The sequence below is a fragment of the Oryx dammah genome, unplaced genomic scaffold, assembly GCF_014754425.2.
Source record: "Oryx dammah isolate SB20612 unplaced genomic scaffold, SCBI_Odam_1.1 HiC_scaffold_19, whole genome shotgun sequence".
Lineage (NCBI taxonomy): Eukaryota > Metazoa > Chordata > Mammalia > Artiodactyla > Bovidae > Oryx > Oryx dammah.
The window spans coordinates 47,539,594-47,558,996 of record NW_024070203.1 but is presented as its reverse complement, the minus strand read 5'-3'; the positions used below and the strand labels follow the sequence as shown (position 1 = coordinate 47,558,996).

Sequence of the window (19,403 nt, the reverse complement as noted above, 5' to 3'; positions counted from 1 at the left end):
CAGGGGTCCCGCGTCTGTAGTCTGTGGCACCATGCTCGTTGTCAGGCTAACTCTGCCCTGACTCCCCTGAACGTGCCTGAAGCTCTCCTGCCCAGTGGAAACCCCCAAACTGGATGTTGGTGAAAATATTCTTCAAGGTAAATCCCTGTTGTTACCAGTACCAGGAAATGGAATTTCCTTTAGCCCATGATCTTGTGTGGCTGTAGGTTTTTTTTAAACCGTACTCTAAGGAGTTTTAATGATGAAGTTGGAGGGTAGTTTGTCCCATGTCTCAAACATAATCTATTCTATAAATTAGTCATCACAGATAGATTCTCACCAAGGCCCAGTGTCCCCCAGTAGTAGACTCAGAGATGAGTGATCTCATATTCATAGCAGACCAAGCCTGTGTTTTGGAGCATGGGAAGTCTCCAGGTCCTCCGGCCCATTCTTCCTTAGAAGCACTCACCAGTGCAACCTGGAGTTTTCTACTGATGGTACGGATATCCTAGACGGACTCTACTGATAGGGTTAGCAGAAAATTTGCCTGGGTAGCTTTTAGAACTAGCCTCCTATTACAAAGATAGGATCTTGGAGATAAATGGGCTCTTTTTTACTTCCTGTTGTAGATTTCTTTCATTCTTGGTGTCATAAACATCTGTCCAATCAGATGGCAGTAAAGAAAGATGCAAATCTGCGATGTTCTCACAGAGCCCGTGGTTATTAATGTACTTAATACATGTTGTTGTTTAGTTGCACAGTCACGTCCTGCTCTTTTGCAGCCCCGTGAACTGTAGCCCACCAGGCTCCTCTGTCCACGTGATTTCCCAGGCAACAATACTGGAATGGATTGCCATTCCCTTCTCCAGGGGATCTTCCCAGCACAGGGATTGGACCCACTGTCTCCTGCTTGGCAGGCAGATTCTTTACCACTGAGCCACCTGGGAAGCCCTGATACGTGTTACTTTGTAGTTTAATTCAATACATGATGTATACCTGGGTTAAAGGTAAAGTGTCATGTGACCAGTACTGTGTTGTTGTTGTATGTTTGTGAATGTGGATATCTCCATACAGCATGACCAGCTTTGAAAGTAATACCCCTTCATGACTTCAGGGGGAAATCAAGGTCAAAATCTACCTTCTTGAAAAGGCATTTAGATAAAGAGTCAGAACAGTGATTATAACAACCATCCTTGAATTTGCCCACATTTCTAATTTCCATGAATGAATAAGGACTCTATTGGATTGATTTCAGTTCACATATTGATTCCATTGGAACCAATCAGTTTCTCCTAAACATAATAATCTTGAATTTCAACTAACCAATCAATTTCTCCTAAAGATAGTAATCTTGAATTTCAACTGGTAGTTCTGTTGTTGCACACAACAGAAGGTTTAAGAATTGTGTTTATTATTTTTTTACAGATGGGGAGAGTGTTTCAAGGTTTTTAATCATTGTTCTCCTACCAATAGATGTCCAGTCATAGAACTGGTAGAATACCTCCCTGAATGCATGAAAGTAAGTTCTAAAAACAAAATTCCTTTGGGTATATGCCTGGCATGTAATAAAATGTGAGGATTTATTGTTGTAATCACAACCTAAACAGTAATTTCCATATTTAAAGTTAAGTGTTTAGTTTTATATAGGCTACAAGGGAATCTAGCCAACAAATTTAAGAAGGACCTACTTGAATTAAAAAATCTTATTAGTGGTTATGTGCAATGTAGGAAAATATGTTAAACATATTTTTTTTATTCAAACAATCCAAGTCTAGAGCAGAGAGGACTAGAGGAGGTTGCCAGCTGAATAAAGCCTCTAGATGTGGGGGTTTGGGGGCATGCATGTTATTGTTTCAAATTTGCATTTATTAGTTGTGAACATGATTTCAGATTTTCTCACTCAGTAATTCCAGTTGTTTGGATCTGTCCTAATGAATAATCATATGTATAGACAGATTTATGTGCAATGATGCTTCCTGCATTATGAATAATAATAAAAAGTTATAAATATTCACATATGGAAAACATAGAAATTATTCCAAAATGCTAATAGGAATTACAGTTGTGATTATGATTTGGTTTTTCTTTTCTTCTTCATGTTACTATATATTTTCTGGTTCATTTTCTATAATGACTTGGTATTATTTTAGTATTATGAATATTTTTTTTAACTAGGGGGAATTAAAAGTCTTTTAGTTTAGCCTCACATCACACATTTGTGTAACATACACAATCCTTCCATGACCTTCCCCTTCCTCTGGTAGCCCAGCCTTCAGTTTGCTGGTGCTGGTTATTACAAAGCTTTCAAACTGTAATAGCCAGGCCTGTGTCTGGTTCTTCTTTGCACAGCACAATTGACTGGACTTGTCTTTCTTTTTCATGATGTCTGTTATGACTCCTAGTACTGCTGCTGGGTCATCAACAGAGACTGCCTCAAAATTTTTAAGTTGCCTTGGTGCTTGAGACCAGCCAGGAGAGGCATGCCCTCTCAATGGGGCCTGAGTTCCTGTGTCTCCCCTTCAGGGTGCTGTCTAACCCTCTACCCTTGTGTCCTGCAGGTAGGGTTGACCAGATGTCCCAGGAACTAAAAGGGACCCACTGATGGAGTTACCTGGGGCCTTGTGTCCACATCTGGTTTCAGGAGGGCAGACTGACTGGGCAGAATTTCTTTCTCAGGATCATAATTTGGGGCCACCAGAAAGGTCCCAGCACACAGATTTGGGGTTACTCAAATTGTTTATGCAGTAGACAGGAACCCCCCACAAAACATCTGTCCCTACACTTCCCAGGGGAGGATCTAATGCTTAACTCTTAAGTGATTTCTCCCTTCGAGGACCTCCAACTGTTTGTCATTATAACATCCATGGCCTAACATTCTGTCCACACCACTTTGGATGTGAACTTTGTCGCTGTTGCTCAGTAAGCCAGGTACAGAAGCAAACAGAGTATTCCAGGATCAGGTGATACAGAAGAAGCAACCTCGACTGTGGGAAGAACTCAGGACTCAGCTGAAAGGTCTCGGTTAGAGATAATTAAGTTACCACTAGAAGATGCTAAGCAAAGGAATCCTCAGTCATCCACATATTTTCTAGGAACCCAGAAAGACATCAAGTTTTAGGCAAAGCAAATGGAATATTTCTTACCTAAAATTTAGTAAATGCAATTTCATTCTCAGGTGTGTATTTTTCTATATCACTTGGTATTGCTGAGGCATGCAGTGGTACGTGTTAATACTTCATGTTTTAGACTTGTTCCTGAATGACTTAGGTCATAGTGTACAAGTCTTTGAGGTACAAGAAGCAAAGGAAGGGGAAAGTAATATCGTGGGTATTATTTTAGAAATGGGACCAAATACCATCTTGGATATAGTCTCCTGCCCAATAGCTTTGTCAGTCTTTCTCTCTCGAAGGTACTTTTAGATTTTTGCGTGATGCCCTCCACAGAAGACAAGTCCTCCCAAGACTACCATGTAAGTTTATTTAATCATAATAGCTTGAAATGCATTCTAACTCTTTAAGGAATAGTAAAAATAATGTTACTAGAACTCCAGAATCTCAAAAGACAGTAATTGTCTTCATTTCTCATATTATTATATTATCTACTTATGAGATAATTTTTCCCTCGGATCTTCAGTTTTCTCTCATGGTTTAATTGTTTCTAATAGTTTTATTTAGCCTTATTATTTATATCTTTATATCTTCTTATGTAATATTGCCTGAAGAATGAAATTCTAAAAGATCTAAGTGGTCTTTCTAGAAGACATTTTTTCCCACAACTAGAGAGTTATTTAGAAAGGAATCAAATACCCTGTTGGCACATTTATTTTTTGAAATGAATACAGAATAGCTTATTTACTTTTCTTCAGGTTAAATGGCTCAACTTTATTTGAATCACTTAATTTTCAGCAGAATGATAGGGTTGCATATTTGATGTGTTAAGAAGGACTTTGGGGGCCTATGCTAGACTGCAATTTTAAAAAATTGTTATCTTCTACAGATCGAGTATAATTTCACATATCTTCAGTGTCCATTAGAATTCACCAAAAAAGGAACACCTGTACAGGACATCGTATATGAGCCTCTTTTAACTCTCAACGTAAGTCCACTATTTTCCTTATTCGGGTAGTTTCTCCATGAATTCTGTAATGTTTTGGTATGATAGTTCCAGGAAGGAGTCTGGAGAGAATTACAGATTTATAGTTTGATCTCTGTGTATGCCATGCAGCCTAATTCTTTATTTGTCAGTAAAGAAAGCAATCATACAAAATGATTTGTAATTTGGTGCCCTTAAAGTTCCACACTATTGATCACCTTAGTCCTAATGGTCATGCTAGATCTGCCCAACCCAGAATCCAATAAACCGTAAACAACACAGGCTGACCATCAGCATCTGCTCCTGCCTCCATCCACTTCAATGCAGACATACATATATAAGAGTTTCCAATAGTATAAAACCCCAGGAAAATGCAGGGGGTGACAGTTTACAGTCATCGATTCCAAATTCAGCTAACCACTGGCCTCCAGGGTAAACGCAAACCTCTCAGCAGCTCTTATATCCTTCTGAAAGAGTGAACCCAATCTGAAAGCAGGCGCTAATCACACAGTTTGGATCCAAATTTCCCAAGAGACTGAATCCAAACCCGTTCTTATTCCAAAGAGTGCTTTTACATTTCTTGTAAGTGAGGTCTTGAAAGCCATGCAGACAATCTGCTTCAGGGTAAACCAGGAGTTTCAAACTCAAATAACTGCAGAGGAAAACCGGTATCAGATGAGTGAGTTTCTGGTCTAAAAGGACAGCAGCTACTAGTTTCAACAGATTTTAACCATGTGGAGCAGCAGACTTGTGGTATAAATATTGGCAACACAAAAGCTTGTGTGCATGTGGAAGAAAACATATTTGAAAGCTGGATGGCAAATGGTGGTGAAGGATCCAGATCTGTTCTCTCTAATATAGTAACAACCACATGTGACTGCTTAAATGGAAATTAATGAAAATTAAAATAAAGTTGAAAATTCATTACTTCATTTGCAGTAGCCATGTTTCAAGCCCTCAGAAGCCTATGTGGCTTGTAGCTCTTTTGCTCAACAGCAAAGATATAGAAATTTTCATCACTGTAGACAGTTCCATTGGATAGCACTGTTCTAGATCAATTAAGAATTTTCATTTACCTTAAACGAGTTCATTTCCCTACGTGGAAGGCTTTGATACAGACCATGGTACCAGCCATCACCTAAAGTGAAATTTAAAAGGCTGGCTGATGGGAATTCCTGGCTGTCCAGTGGTTAAGACTTCCCCTTCCAAGGCCAGGGAGTGCCAGTTCACCGGTTCAATCCCTGGTTGGGGAGCTAAGATCCCACATGCCTCATGGCCAAAAAAAGCAAAACATAAAAAATAAACAATATTGTAACAAATTCAATAAAGATTTCAAAAATTGTCTGAGTCAGAAAAAAAAAATCTTTAAAGGCTCACTGAGGACTTGGAGTGTGAAGGAAGAGGAGACATGTGGATTGTATGCCCATAAGACTGGTGATGACAACTGACTCTCATATCTGTTCTATGCAAATCATTTTAGCATCTGTATAAAATGGTTCTCTCTAGCTTGTGTTTTTCTTTTTAAAGAAATATATTCTTGATATAATTTTTGATTTTTCAAATTTTCTAAAATAAGCAAGTGTTGTTTTGATAAAATCAAAATAAAGTTATAAAGCCAGCAAACAAAAAGCTGAGGTTATACTCAAGAGTTTAATGTGATTGTATTTTTATTGATCTTTCCTTATTTCTCAGGCAATGGTGCAACATAACCGCATAGAGCTTCTCAACCACCCTGTGTGTAAAGAATACTTACTTATGAAATGGTGGGTATTAAGTAGTGTTTCCTTTGAATGTTGCTCTCATTAAATGTATTAAAAATCTTGCAAAACAAAAAATAAACTGACCCAGTAATATTTGATTATAAAAAAAATCTTCTAAATAATTGTTTAATGGTATCGGAATACTTTATTACTTTTAATGTTTTATACTTTAAAAAAGAAATATGTCAAAGGCAAATTTTGGTATTAAAAATGTTGATATTAATTTATCTTTAGCATTAAATGAAATATTTGGGGGGATCATTATATAAAACACAAAGAAGCATTCCTGGGCTCTGCAGTTTAGCAGACAGTGAAGTAACAAGAGTATTCCTGGGAAGAGCATTCAACTTGGAGTCAGAGCTAAAGTTCCTTCCATTAATTGGTGAGAGATTTTAAGTAAGTCATAATTTCCTAGGAAGTTGTGATTCCTTTTCTGGAAATGAAAAAGGCGAATTCCAAAATCCTTCAAGTTCAATGAACTTATCAAATACATTTCCAGAAGAGACTATAACTCCTCTTTCTGCAAGTATCTTAACTGAATATTTGTGGTTGAAACACTCAGTGTGGTTTGCTTATGTTTTGTAGGTTGGCTTATGGGTTTAGAGCCCATGTTTTGAACCTAGGATCTTACTGTCTTGGTCTGTTTCCCATGACCTTTCTTGTTGTCAGTATCAGACCAGGTATGGCTTTCAACTCAACTGGAATCATCAATGAAACTAGTGACCATTCAGAAATTTTAGACACCAAGGTATCTTCAACTGGTTTTTATATTCCAACTTTTTAAAATAAGAGATTTTTAGAACTGTGGGCATTTTTTCTTTAGAAAATACTTTAACCTCATAATAAATCTGAACTATCAAGACTTTGTTTAATACAAAGAGTTTATAGCATTCATATATGTAGCAACTTCTAAAACCCTTTGTAGAATGAGAGGGAATATAAATAAATATATCAATAAATGAGCTTATCAACTAACAAAAGGAATTGACATGTACGAGAGCCAATGTACCTCACATGTATAAGGTACATTGACGTGTACCTAGCTTAGATGGGTGCTGAAGAATAAAAATTTAAAACAGGATATACAAGGAAGTAGGCTTTCCTGGTAGCTCAGCTGGTAAAGAATCTGCCTGCAATGCAGGAGAACCCAGTTAGATTTCTGGGTCGGGACAATCCCCTGGAGGAGGGGTAGGCTACCCACCTCAGTATTCAAGGGCTTCCCTGGAGGATCAGATGGTAAAGAATATGCCTTCAGTGCGGGAGACCTGGATTCGCTCCCTGGGTTGGGAAGATCCCCTGGAGGAGGGCATGGCAACCCACTTTAGTATTCTGGCTTGGAGAATCCCCATGGACAGAGGAGCCGGGCAGGGTATAGTCCACGGGGTTGCAAAAAGTCGGACAGGACTGAACAACTAAGCATATACAGGGAAGCAGATTTCTAGCTGCCAAGGATACTGGGGAGGGGGAAGTGATGCTTAGCAGGGACAGGATTTCCATTTGGAGGTGATGAAACAGGCATGGAACTAGGTAATAGTTGTATAACATTGTGAATGTACTTCATGCCACAGAATTGTATGTGTTAAAAGGAAACTCTATATGTAAAATGTAACATTTTTGAAATGTAAACTTTATGTTATATGTATTTTACCACAGTTAAAGAAAATTATATAGATCTATAGATTCATTTTCCTTTAGAATTCAATTGGCAACCTCTATTAATAAAGACATTATGAAATGACTGTGTTGTCTTTATATTGGCATCACAAGAGTTTTCTGTTTAAAGAAAAAATGGACAGTACCTGGAAATAAAAGCAGATAAAAACAAATGTTTAATAGTGAAAATGATGAAGAAAAGTGTTGTTTTCTTTGATATCCTTTATAACTTTGTCTTTTTTGTTTCAGAATTCCTATGCTATAAATTTCTGTATGATTTTAGTTTTGCTATCAAGTATATTAGGATACTGCAAAGAAGTGGCCCAAATTTTCCAACAGGTACAGGATATGTTTTATATCTTTACAGTTGCAAATATTTTAATATGCAAAATATAGATTAATTGCTAAACTATTATTGAAGCAATTTATGTCAGAATAAAATCACATAGCTGGATGAATGTATAAATCAGATATACCAAGTATAAACTCTTCAAAATGTAGAAATTACATGATTTCAGATAAGACTCCTGCATTGGATGGTGCCTATGTGATTTATCTGAAGCAAGTGGTTCCAGTTTTATTAGTACGTATGTGTCTACACAGCTCTGATGAACTTTTGAAAGACTTTTTTCTCTGAGATATATTTCATATTTTGCTAACACAGATTTTTTTCAATTTGATAATTTTAAGTGTCACTGTTCACAGAGGTAATTTTAGGTGTAACTGTTTATTTGGCTTAAGACTCCATTTCAAATGGATCTTTGAATTCCTTTCCTAATAGAAATGCTTTACTTTATTAGATAAAATTTCAAGTTACAATGAAATTGGGGAACCTTTTTATTGCATAATTTTTACAGGTGGCTCAGTGGTAAAGAATCCACCTGCCAATCCAGGAGACTCAGGTTCGATCCCTGGGTAGGGAAGATCCCTTGGAGAAGGAAATGGCAACCCACTCCAGTATCCTTACCTGAAATCCCATAGCCAATCCCTGACTGGCTACAGTCTGTGGGGTCACAAAGAGTCAGACATGACTTAGCAACTAGACAACAACAACAACAATGTCTTTTTAAACAGGTGAACACACATTCAGATCAGACCCAAGGTTTATATAAATTATGTGTAGGTCTTTGATGCAGTTGATAAATGGCATCAATCATTTATCTCTCAGTGTGGAAGCTTAAAGTCTTTCATTATTCATTTTTTGGTATAATTTTGTGTTTTTTATAAGTCATATAACTTTTATACAATGCCTCATTTTCTGAAAGAATTTACTATGTTACATGATATAAGCACAAGGATATTTGCCTTAAAGAATGTTAGTAGTAATAACAGTACTTTGCATTTGTCTGATATTATACATCGCAAGTACACACACAGGCTTCCACTAAATTGTCACAATTCTGAGAGTTAAGACTGTGTTGTTCCACTACTCCTTAAATGATTTAGGGCATATTATTTATTCTCTCTTGTCATTATTTTTTATTTTTTAAAGATGAGGATTACAAATGATAGTTTATATTGAACTGTAAAGTTGTATGATTTCTCTATTAGTTTTGGTCTCCACAGTTCCTTATTGATATGTAAATTGTCTACCCTATAGGAAATCTGATGCTCAAAACATGAAATATTTAAGAATAGATGACAACAAATCATTATGGTAATTAAGTCTTAGCACCTGCCCCAAACCTCCTTAGAAGCAGCTTTAGTTCATTATCCTGAGAAACCCACATGCATGTCTTTATATAGACAGAAAGAAATTACTAAAACAACTTGCAGCCCCCCAGGACTTTCCTTAAGATGGAGTGAACTTTATGAGTAAAGCCTCGAAACTTTATAGAATTGCTTAGGCTCCCAAAATGCCAGGTCAGCAGGAGAGGCTGGGGCACCTCTAATACTGATCTGTACCCAAGACTCTGAGTTAAGTCCAGGATGGCAAGAGCTGGTGGCCCCTTGGTCATAAACTTCTCACCAGCTGTAATGCCAGACAAATGTTGTTACTGGTTACATATGTATAACCATCCATAAATTTCCAGGTCTCAGGCTCTACGTGTGGTAATTCTTTATTCTTTTCAACCCCAGAAAAGGAATTACTTTTTGGATAAGGACAACGCAGCTGAATGGATCATCTACACAACCAGCATCATATTTGTGTCACCCTTGTTCATCAGGATCCCAGCATATGTGCAGTGGCAGTGTGGAGCAGTTGCTATTTTCCTGTATTGGATGAACTTCTTATTGTATCTCCAGAGGTAAAACCAGCTTGAATGACTTCTACATCCTTTGTTGTTGTTGTTGTTGTGTGGTCACTAAATCATGTCCGACTCTTTGCAACCCCATGAACTGTAGCCCGCCAGGCTCCTCTGTCCACGGGAATTCCCAGGCAAGAATACTGAGTGGGTGGTCATTTCCTTCTCCAGGGCATCTTCCCGACTCAGGGATAGACCCCACATCTCTTGCGTCTCCTGCACTGGCAGGCAAATTCTTTACCACTTCACCACCTGGGAAGCCTGTAAGCAATTGGTAGCACTGATACTGGGAAGCTATGAAATAATTTTCAGTGGCCAAGTGGTAAAACAATTCAAGATGAACATTAGGAAGAAGTAAAAACAAAAGAAACAGAGCAGTTTGACAGTTTGAAAATAAAAGGCTTGACTCTTCACAAATTCTCGTGTCCCTCTCTGAAAGTAGATGGCCTCAATGATCTCATTTATGAAACTTAGTACCTGGTGCCTCATAACTATTGACACTGAATGAAATTCAGTTTCAGCAGAAAAGTCAATAAATGTAATTTTCAAAACGTCCCTAGATTTGAAAAGTGTGGAATTTTTATCGTGATGTTGGAGGTGATCATGAAAACTCTGTTGAAATCGACAATTGTGTTTGTCTTCCTTCTTGTGGCTTTTGGACTCTGCTTTTACGTGCTCCTGAATATCCAGGTGAGGTATTTGCATGAGTCATTGATTTTGTTGCTGTGAATACTGGGAATACATATTTATACTTAAATCTTAATGGTGTACAAAATTCATAGTAACCTCACAATATTTGAATATTTTTTATCTGATATAATAGCATTCACATGATTTTTATCACAGGGAAAAGTAAATGACTTTTTCCATTGTCAGAAAGTTTATGTCTAGTGCATGGTGATTTGTTATATGTGCAGAAAAGGTCTTTCTGAGGACTTTTGTTGTTGCTGTTGTTGTTTAGTCACATCCGACTCTTTCGCAACAATATGAACTGTAGGCCACCAGGCTCCTCTGTCTATGGGATTTCCCAGGCAAGGTTAATGGGGTGGGTTGCCATTTCCTCCTCCAGGGGATCTTCCCAACCTAGGGAATAGGGAATGAAGCTGTGTCTCCTGTTTGGCAGGCAGATTCTTTACCACTGAGCCCCCAAGGAAGCCCTTTTGATGACTTTACCACCAGTTTATTAGTATTGATAGTTCTTATCACTGTATTTCAGTAGCATACTCTTATGCCTTTTGAAAAAAGTATTTTAAATGTGATTTCTATCATTTTACTCTCTAGGAAACATTTTTTTCATTATATGCGTTTTGAATTTCATTTTCCCCTTACTGTTTTTTCCCAGGATGCTTTCAGCTCTCCGTTCCTTTCTATAATGCAGACCTTCAGCATGATGCTAGGAGACATCAATTATCACGATGCCTTCCTAGAGCCATATTTGAAAGATGAACTGGAGTATCCACTTCTGTCCTTTGTACACCTTATCACATTCACCATGTTCGTCCCAATTGTCCTCATGAATTTACTTGTAAGTAATTTGTCCTTTTGTTTGCTGTCAGTGGATCACTTGGGACATTTAAGAATGAGAATGCTTTGTAGCCTCTTGTCTCCTTTCACGAAGGGAGAAAAGGAACTGCTATAAAATTCACTCATTCAACATTCATTAGTACCTGGGGCGAGCCAGGCAGTGTGAGGCTAGGGGATGCTAAGATGCATTTATTTGGCAAATATTTACCAAGAATCTACCAAAATGCCAGACATTGATCCAGGCCCAACAGTGAACAAAACATACCAGTACCCAGCCCTGACATGATTATAAACTTGTCATGAAGATGAGTAGTAAACAAATAAATATGTAGCCTGACATCACCTCTAAATGCCGTGAAGTAGTACAAAGTATCAAAAGAGTAATAAAGAAATGATGAATGGTGAGTGCTGCTTTGCAGTTGGGCTGAGGGTCAGAGGTTAAGCAGAGACCTTCATGGAGTGGAAGATTAAGACCTCATCTCTGCCCTAGAATTTCTCATTGACCCTCTGGAGATTCAGGCAGGGAAGAGTCGCTCATGCAGAGGGCATCGGCAGCATTCAGCTGCCACCTCTGAGCCAGTCAGAGCCTGGATGCCCTCAGCAGACACAAGTGTTCTCTTCCACAGAGAGTCTGCTCCGGCCACGGGCATCTTGGTTGATGTAGACAGAGATACATCCCAATTCCGGGTCCATGGGGAGCCTTCACTGGCAAAATTGTTACTGAATTTGTGACTGTCCATAGAAATAAATATTTATAGATAAATAAATGGACAAGCACACATTCAGTACATTTTGTCTAAATCTGACTGTACAGCAGAGACTGTGCTAGGCAGTGTTGTTGGAAAAAAAAAATACAGACTACATAATGTTTTGATTCATGCTGTTGTTGAGTCACTAAGTCGTGTCTGACTCTTGCAGTCCCATGGACTGTTCTAAGCACTGGGCATACGGTGGTGTCCTGGGCAGCTAGAGTCCTTGTCTCATGGAGTTTGCTTGACTCTGAGCTCCTTGAGAGCCAGACTGGTTTTTTCTCTCTGGCTACCGCCTGTAGAAGGCTGATTTGGCATAGACAGGTACGAAGTTCCTAACAAGTGATGAGAGAGTGAGTGAATGTAGCTGATTTAATTCAGGTTCAGTAGAACTGAGCAGACAGCTTACCTCACTTAATTCTACCTAGCCATGGATTTCTAGAGGGAGATTTTATCAGAGCCTCACTCACCTTTAAAGGGTACCTTTTCCTCCCCAAATATATGGAAGATATAAATTCCTTCCATTTCCTCAGTTTAATGTTTTAGCTTTTCCATGTTGTCAGGTCACTCTTGTTTCCTTCAAGTGCTCAACTTCTGGAGTTTGCAATCATTTTGCATGGCTATACCAATCCCAGGCTTTCCCTTGGTAAAGAACCCGCCTGCCATGTGGGAGACCTGGGTTTCTATCCCTGGGTTGGGAAGATCCCCCGGAGAAGGGAAAGGCTACCCACTCCAGTATTCTGGCCTGGAGAATTCCATGGACTATATGTAGTCCAAGGGGTCTCAAAGAGTCGGATACGGCTGAGCGATTTTTCACTTCACCCCTGTCTTGTCCAAAAGTAACATTTTCATTTTAAGTTAAGATGAAGTGCAGGTTAACCTGTGAGCCCTCACTTTTCATGAGAACACTTACGACTACTGGACCCACTGATGTGACCAGCACTGTTACAAAGGTCTACAGGGTTTTGCAGGATTCTGTATGGTGTGTAAGCACAGTGTCTTGAGGTCCTGCTAGTAAATTTCAAGCCCACTCTGACTATAGTCAAAGGGACAACACACACACTTTTAGATGAGTCATTAAACCAATAGTGGTTCGCTGCCCTGTTGTCCTTCAGATTGGTTTGGCAGTTGGCGACATTGCTGAGGTCCAGAAACATGCACTGTTGAAGAGAATTGCCATGCAGGTAAGTGTTATATTTATTGATTTCATTATGACCTACTGAACTCACTAATGACTTCCCAATTATTCAGGTATAAACACTGCTGATTTCTGAGAACACAGTCATTTAATACAGGTATTGTCTTAGCCCTGAGAGGTACCCCACCCTGCCGGTTCTTTGTGTCAGTGTAGCATTCCAGCTGTGGTCTAAGAGTCAGTAATCATGAAAAGGATTTTCCCCAACAATCTCAGCAGAGAAACTGGGTAATTGCCTGAGCCTCTTTCTGTGTTGGCATTTGGCCAGCCAGGTAGTTAGAGGCTGGACCAAGAACGTCAGTGATTCTTATCAATAAATCCCAAACGTACTTTAGGTGGAACTTCACACCAGCTTGGAGAAGAAGCTGCCACTCTGGTTTCTACACAAAGTTGATCAGAAATCCATCATCGTGTATCCCAACAGACCCAGATACAGCAGAGGGATATTAGTAAGTACATGTGACAAATACTGTCATCAATCACATGATATTGGCATTCATTCATTGTGTTATCCCTAAGGGTGCCTGTTTATGGGCAAAGTTTCTGTCTTCCAAGTGGCTCATCCATAGCCTCCATGTTAAATACGTACCACATCCCACAGTGAGAGTAGAGGGTGGGTGGACCAGTGTAGGCATACTTCATTTGTTCTTCCTAGTCACGTGTGACTTACATATGTGTGCAGATATGTGTGTACATATATAGAATACATGTGTATATATACACAGGTACTTACACACACAAGGAGAGTGTACATTACAGAAAATATACAAAGTGTCAAAGACTGAAAAAGGCTATTGCATTATAATGGAAAAGGAACTTATACTAACAGTCAGAAGTACTGGATTCTAATTCTTTCTGAGTTCTTCATAGGTTGAGTTTCCATTCAGTTCAGTTCAATTCAGTCACTGAGTCGTGTCCAACTCTTTGCATTTCCATTATATAGTTATAAATGATAAGGTCAGTCTCAGTATGGGCTTAGGCTTTATTCTGCACTACATTATTTTTGTTTGATTTCTCTCATAACTGCGGTTGCCATCACCACTGAAACACAGAAAGCTCAGCAGCTGATTCTCTGGCCTGGAGCTCACTGAGTTCCAGGCCCCTGTAGCCAACGGTTTATATGGCATCTTCTCTGGTGTATCTCCAAGGTACCTCAAATACTGCTGTTCAGAACAAACTCATGCAAAGCACACTTATGATCTCTATTCCTCTTGTTTCACCTCCTCTCAACATCCCCTACAGGGAGAGGGTGAAACCATCCCATCTTTTTCCAGACCTTCATGTTTCATTGGATGTCAGCACCATTCATTTGCCTTTGAGAGATGTCATCCATCTCCTTTCCCTTCCTCACCTTCACACCCAATTGATCCCACATTTGGTCCACCTGACTTCCCAGGTGGCCTGTGCAAGTGGCCATCTTCTCTTGCCTAGATGGCTACAGTTACCTCATTCCTGATCATTTCACACCTGCCCTTGACCCTTTGCAGTGCACTGATGGTTTAAAAGACATTAAAAAACTAACACAATATTGTAAAGCAATTATCCTCCAATTAAAAATAAATAAATTTTAAAAATATTTAAGAAAAGCAAAAAATCCTATGATAAACCATTATGGAAAATAATATTAAAAAAGAATGTATATATAAGTATAATCAAATCACTTTGCTGTACAGCAGGAATTAACAACATTGTAAATCAACTACATTGCAGTAAAAATAAATAAGAAAAAAGACACTAAATTAAAAAAAAACCCTCTATTTCAGAAATTTCCCCATGTGACATTAAGTTATGTTGGACAATGGTGCAGAGCAGTTTGAGAGAAATAACAATCAATCATGTGTGGAATACCACTATTTGTGTTGGATGTTTTTAATGAGAAAATATGGTTCAGTCACACCTTTTCCTAAACAATCCCCTATTCCAGTTTATTCCATCTTCTATATTAACTATACATCTTATACATCCCTCAGTTACATGTGTGACTTCATTTTATGGCTGTTTATATTTGTCTATTTCTGTCAAGAGGCTGTGAGCTCCTTGAGGGCCATGATTGTGTCCCTGAATATTTGTGCTGGCATGCCCGCCTTGTAGCTGACTGATGGCACCTGTTCAGGAACTAGTTCCTGAATGGAGTTCTACCTGAATAACTATTAATCTCTTATCCCATAGCGTGGTGTATTTCATTATATCTTTTGCCCCCATGAAACGAGACAAGAAATACCAAATGTTGATACATCTTTAGAAACAGAAATAATGAAGCAAAAGTACCGGTATGTATTTTTCCTTTAATCTGTATTTTAAAAATTTAACACTCTAAATAATGATGAATAGTAAAAGTCTATATTGTCTAATTGTGTTTATCTATATTGTCATGCTTTAATTGATGATGTGGCTAGTATACTGAGAATTCTGAGACTGTTTCTTTTTAGACCCAGCAAGTGATTTGCTGCTACTGACAGATCATTTTGCCCAACAGTTTCCTAAACTGCATTCTTCATCAGCTGTCTGAATTCTTACATCAAAACTCTAGAAGCTTTGAGGATCCCTGGAGAAACTATGCAATCAATGTTCAGTGGTGAAGCCTGAGGGCTTCAGGGCTAATTTACTTGCTTTCAAAGACTTACTCAACTGTTTCCTAACTGCACGACCCTAGGCAAGGTGTTTAACCTTCCTGGGCAACTAACTGTGTTTTAATCTTGAAAATGGGGACGAAAATTAAACTTGGGAGAACCACTTAAACTTTTTAAATATGTATTCATTAAGAGGATCATGACTATTGAAAGTGAAAGTGATAGTCACTCAGTCGAGTCCAGCTCTTTTCTACCTTATGGACTGTAGCCTGCCAGGCTCCCCTGTCCATGGGATTTCTGTCCATATTCTTTCCAGGCAAGAATACTGGAGTGGAGTGCATTTTCCTTCTCCAGAGGATCTTCCCAACCCAGGGACTGAACCAAGGTCTCCTGCATTGCAGGCAGATTCTTAACCATCTGAGCCACCAGGGAAGGCCTTGGGACAGTTAATCTGATCTAGAACCCAGTAGGCTTTCTGTACGCAAGGACTGAAAGGATAATTGAAAATTAACCCATGAAATGTGTTTCCTTTCAGGCTGAAGGATCTCAGTTCTCTTCTGGAAAAACAGCATGAGCTTATTAAACTCATCATTCAGAAGATGGAAATCATCTCTGAGACAGAGGATGAAGATTACCACAGTTCTTTTCAAGACAGGTTTAAGAAACAGCAGTTAGAACAAAGGAATAGCAAATGGAATTGTGTTTTGAGGGCAGTAAAGGCAAAAACACACAACCCTTAAGTATTAGTTGTCCAACTGTGCAACGGGTTCCTGATGGTCAGATGGGGGGTTATGTGACTTACTGGGTCTACATTCCAGTTTGACAAGAGTGAAGAATAAGCAGAAATGTGATTCTGATTTCACTATTTGTGAAATCATGGTTCCTATATTCTATATAAAAGGTAGACTCTCTGTTTCTCTTCATATTTTCTGCCAGTCACCATGTACAGGGATTATCCTTACTAATAAGTTCAGGTTGGACTTTACCTCGAATTATTTGAGTGGGTAGAAAGTTCATTTACTAGAACATACATTGTAATGATAAGGAGTAATATGTGTAATAACTATTAAGCTAGAATACAAATGTCAATACTGGATCCCTGCTTAATAATTTACAGTAGGGAAATGCATTAGACAATGAAGTATTGTATTAGATCCTACCACTTGGTGTTAAAATGCTGGGTTGAAAAACTCTGTGCATGGAACCCTGTGTGCTGTGTTCCCACCAGAATAAATTCCCCACCTTCAGGCTGCTCCTAACACACCTGATGTCAGTTTGAGATGAGGCCCCAATTAATAGACCTTCTGTTATACATGAATTTTACTATATGTAGCGTATATTATTTCTGTATATTTTGTTTGCTGCTGCTGATAATAAATGTAAAATCTATATAGTCACCCCAGGGATTATTGTGTAAGCCTTCTATTATTAATACATTTATTTTTGAGGTTTGCAAAAACACCTCCATCATCTATGTCCTTTTTCTTTTGATGTCCAGTACAAAGTGTGATCAACGCCTCATCATTGATCTTTCAAAGTCCTTCTCTTGTTTCATTTTCCTCTTCACCTCAAGTCTCATGGTACTCCCCACCCAGGAAACACCCTCTTTAATGAACATCTTTGACCGGGTGTGCATTTTTGTGTTGTGTTGAACAGTGTTAAGTTTGGGGTGTGTTTTTACTTACATAGGTGATTTGCTATGCTCTCTTTCTTACTTCTTGTTCTTACTTATTTCTTGTTCTCTTGCTTCTTTCCATTGGACATTATGTCTGCAGGACATAACTGAGTTGCCCCCTGTCCAGTTAGTAAGAGCTCCTGACAGCTGCTCACTGTCATGGTGTACACCCCCGCAGAGGACTCATCTCTACTCCAGAGATGGACACAATGGTGTCCTCCCCCATCCTCCATCATACACATTCCCAGACACTGTCATACAAACAGGTCGAGTGCTGAGTGACAGTATATATTATGAAAAAAACAGACAGAGAGAACAGACTTGTGAACACAGCAGGCAGGGGAAGGAGAGGTTGAGACGAATTGAGAGAGTAGAATTGAAACACATACATTACCATTTGTAAAACAGATAGCGAATGGGAAGAGCACCAAAGAACTGATTCTTTCAAACTGGTGTTGGAGAAGACTCTTGAGAGTCCCTTGGACAGCAAGGAGATCAAACTAGTCAATCCTAAAGGATATCAACCATGAATATTCATTGGAAGGACTGATGCTAAAGCTCCAATACTTTGTCCATCTGATGCAATGTGCCAGCTCATTGGAAAAGACCCTGATGATGGGGAAGATTGAGGGCAGGAAGATAAGGGGGAAACAGAGAGTGAGATTGTTGGATGGCATCACTGACTCAATGGACATGAGTTTGAGCAAACTCAGGGAGATAGTGAAGGACAAGGAAGCCTGGTGTGCTGCAGTCCATGGGGTCATAAAAAGTTGAACACGACTGAACAACAACAACAATGGGGAGAAGCTGTATAATACAGGGAGCTCAAGCTGGTGCTCTGTGACAACCTAGAGGGGTGGGATGGGGTGGAGGGTGAGAGGGAGGTTCAAGAGGGAGGGGACATATGTATACTTATGACTGATTCACGTTGTATGCCAGAAACCAACATAACACTGTAAAGCAATTATTCTCCAATTAAAAAATAAATGGGAAAAAAAAAAAAAACTTCATGGTTTCCCATCTCCATACCTCTTACTATCTCTCTTCCACCCAGAATGTCCTCTGTCTCCTCTCCAACTTTTTTCCACTTCAGTTTAAATGGCACCTCCACCTAGAAGTCTTTCCTAATGCCCCAAGATGGTGCTCCCTGCCTCCTTTGAACTGGAGACTTTATTTCTCCTTTGCCACTTCTGTCTGTTGCACTGGCCACTAGGGGGTAGACTCTTGAGGTCAGTGATTGACTATCATGAATAGTCTCAAGCAATCTAAAGAATTCCATCTCCAGGTTCGATGCATGATACTGGATGCTTGGGGCTGGTGCACTGGGACGACCCAGAGGGATGGTACGGAGAGGGAGGAAGGAGGGGGGTTCAGGATGGGGAACACGTGTATACCTGTGGCGGATTCATGTTGATGTATGGCAAAACCAATACAATATTGTAAAGTAATTAACCTCCAATTAAATAAATTTATATTAAAAAAAAAAGAATTCCATCCTGTTTCTTTTTTCTTTATATCCTGTGTAGTTTCTGGCACAAGGCCTTGAGTAATAGATAATAACAGATGCTCAATGAACATAAATACATAAATAATAAAAATCAGGGAAAATAATAAACACTATAAGCCTGAGAGATACTAAGAAAACTGGTCCAGCCTGCCTCTGAAAAGCAGTTTAGTGCCCCTATTCTGTTGATTCTTGTCCCAGAGAAGTTGAATGATTTTCCTCTAACTGGTGGAAGAAACACTGAAACACCACTTTTCTGCCTTTTCTTCACTGTGTCAATCTGCATTAATCTTGTATTAATACTTCCCTGGTAGCTCAGCTGGTAAAGAATCCACCTGCAATGCAGGAGACCCCAGTTCAATTCCTGGGTCAGGAAGATCCCCTGAAGAAGGGATAGGCTACCCAATCTAGTATTCTGCCCTGGAGAATCCCCATGGACAGAGGAGTCTGGTGGGC

The 19,403-nt window shown here is 39.1% G+C and overlaps 1 protein-coding gene across 1 annotated transcript in view; it reads left to right on the top strand.

Annotated features, from left to right (window-relative positions):
- The window catches only part of TRPA1 (transient receptor potential cation channel subfamily A member 1), a 57,980-nt gene extending 40,192 nt beyond the window's left edge, over positions 1–17,788 (top strand). The window contains exons 15-27 of the mRNA XM_040262022.1: positions 1,405–1,498; positions 3,389–3,448; positions 3,976–4,074; positions 5,764–5,834; positions 6,417–6,579; positions 7,734–7,823; positions 9,564–9,733; positions 10,291–10,420; positions 11,073–11,255; positions 13,119–13,187; positions 13,534–13,647; positions 15,368–15,468; positions 16,304–17,788. Of these exons, the coding sequence (XP_040117956.1) occupies positions 1,405–1,498; positions 3,389–3,448; positions 3,976–4,074; positions 5,764–5,834; positions 6,417–6,579; positions 7,734–7,823; positions 9,564–9,733; positions 10,291–10,420; positions 11,073–11,255; positions 13,119–13,187; positions 13,534–13,647; positions 15,368–15,468; positions 16,304–16,508 (1,549 nt within the window). The 3' untranslated portion in view covers positions 16,509–17,788. The remainder of the gene's footprint in view (positions 1–1,404; positions 1,499–3,388; positions 3,449–3,975; positions 4,075–5,763; positions 5,835–6,416; positions 6,580–7,733; positions 7,824–9,563; positions 9,734–10,290; positions 10,421–11,072; positions 11,256–13,118; positions 13,188–13,533; positions 13,648–15,367; positions 15,469–16,303) is intronic.
- The last annotated feature ends 1,615 nt before the right edge of the window (positions 17,789–19,403 follow it).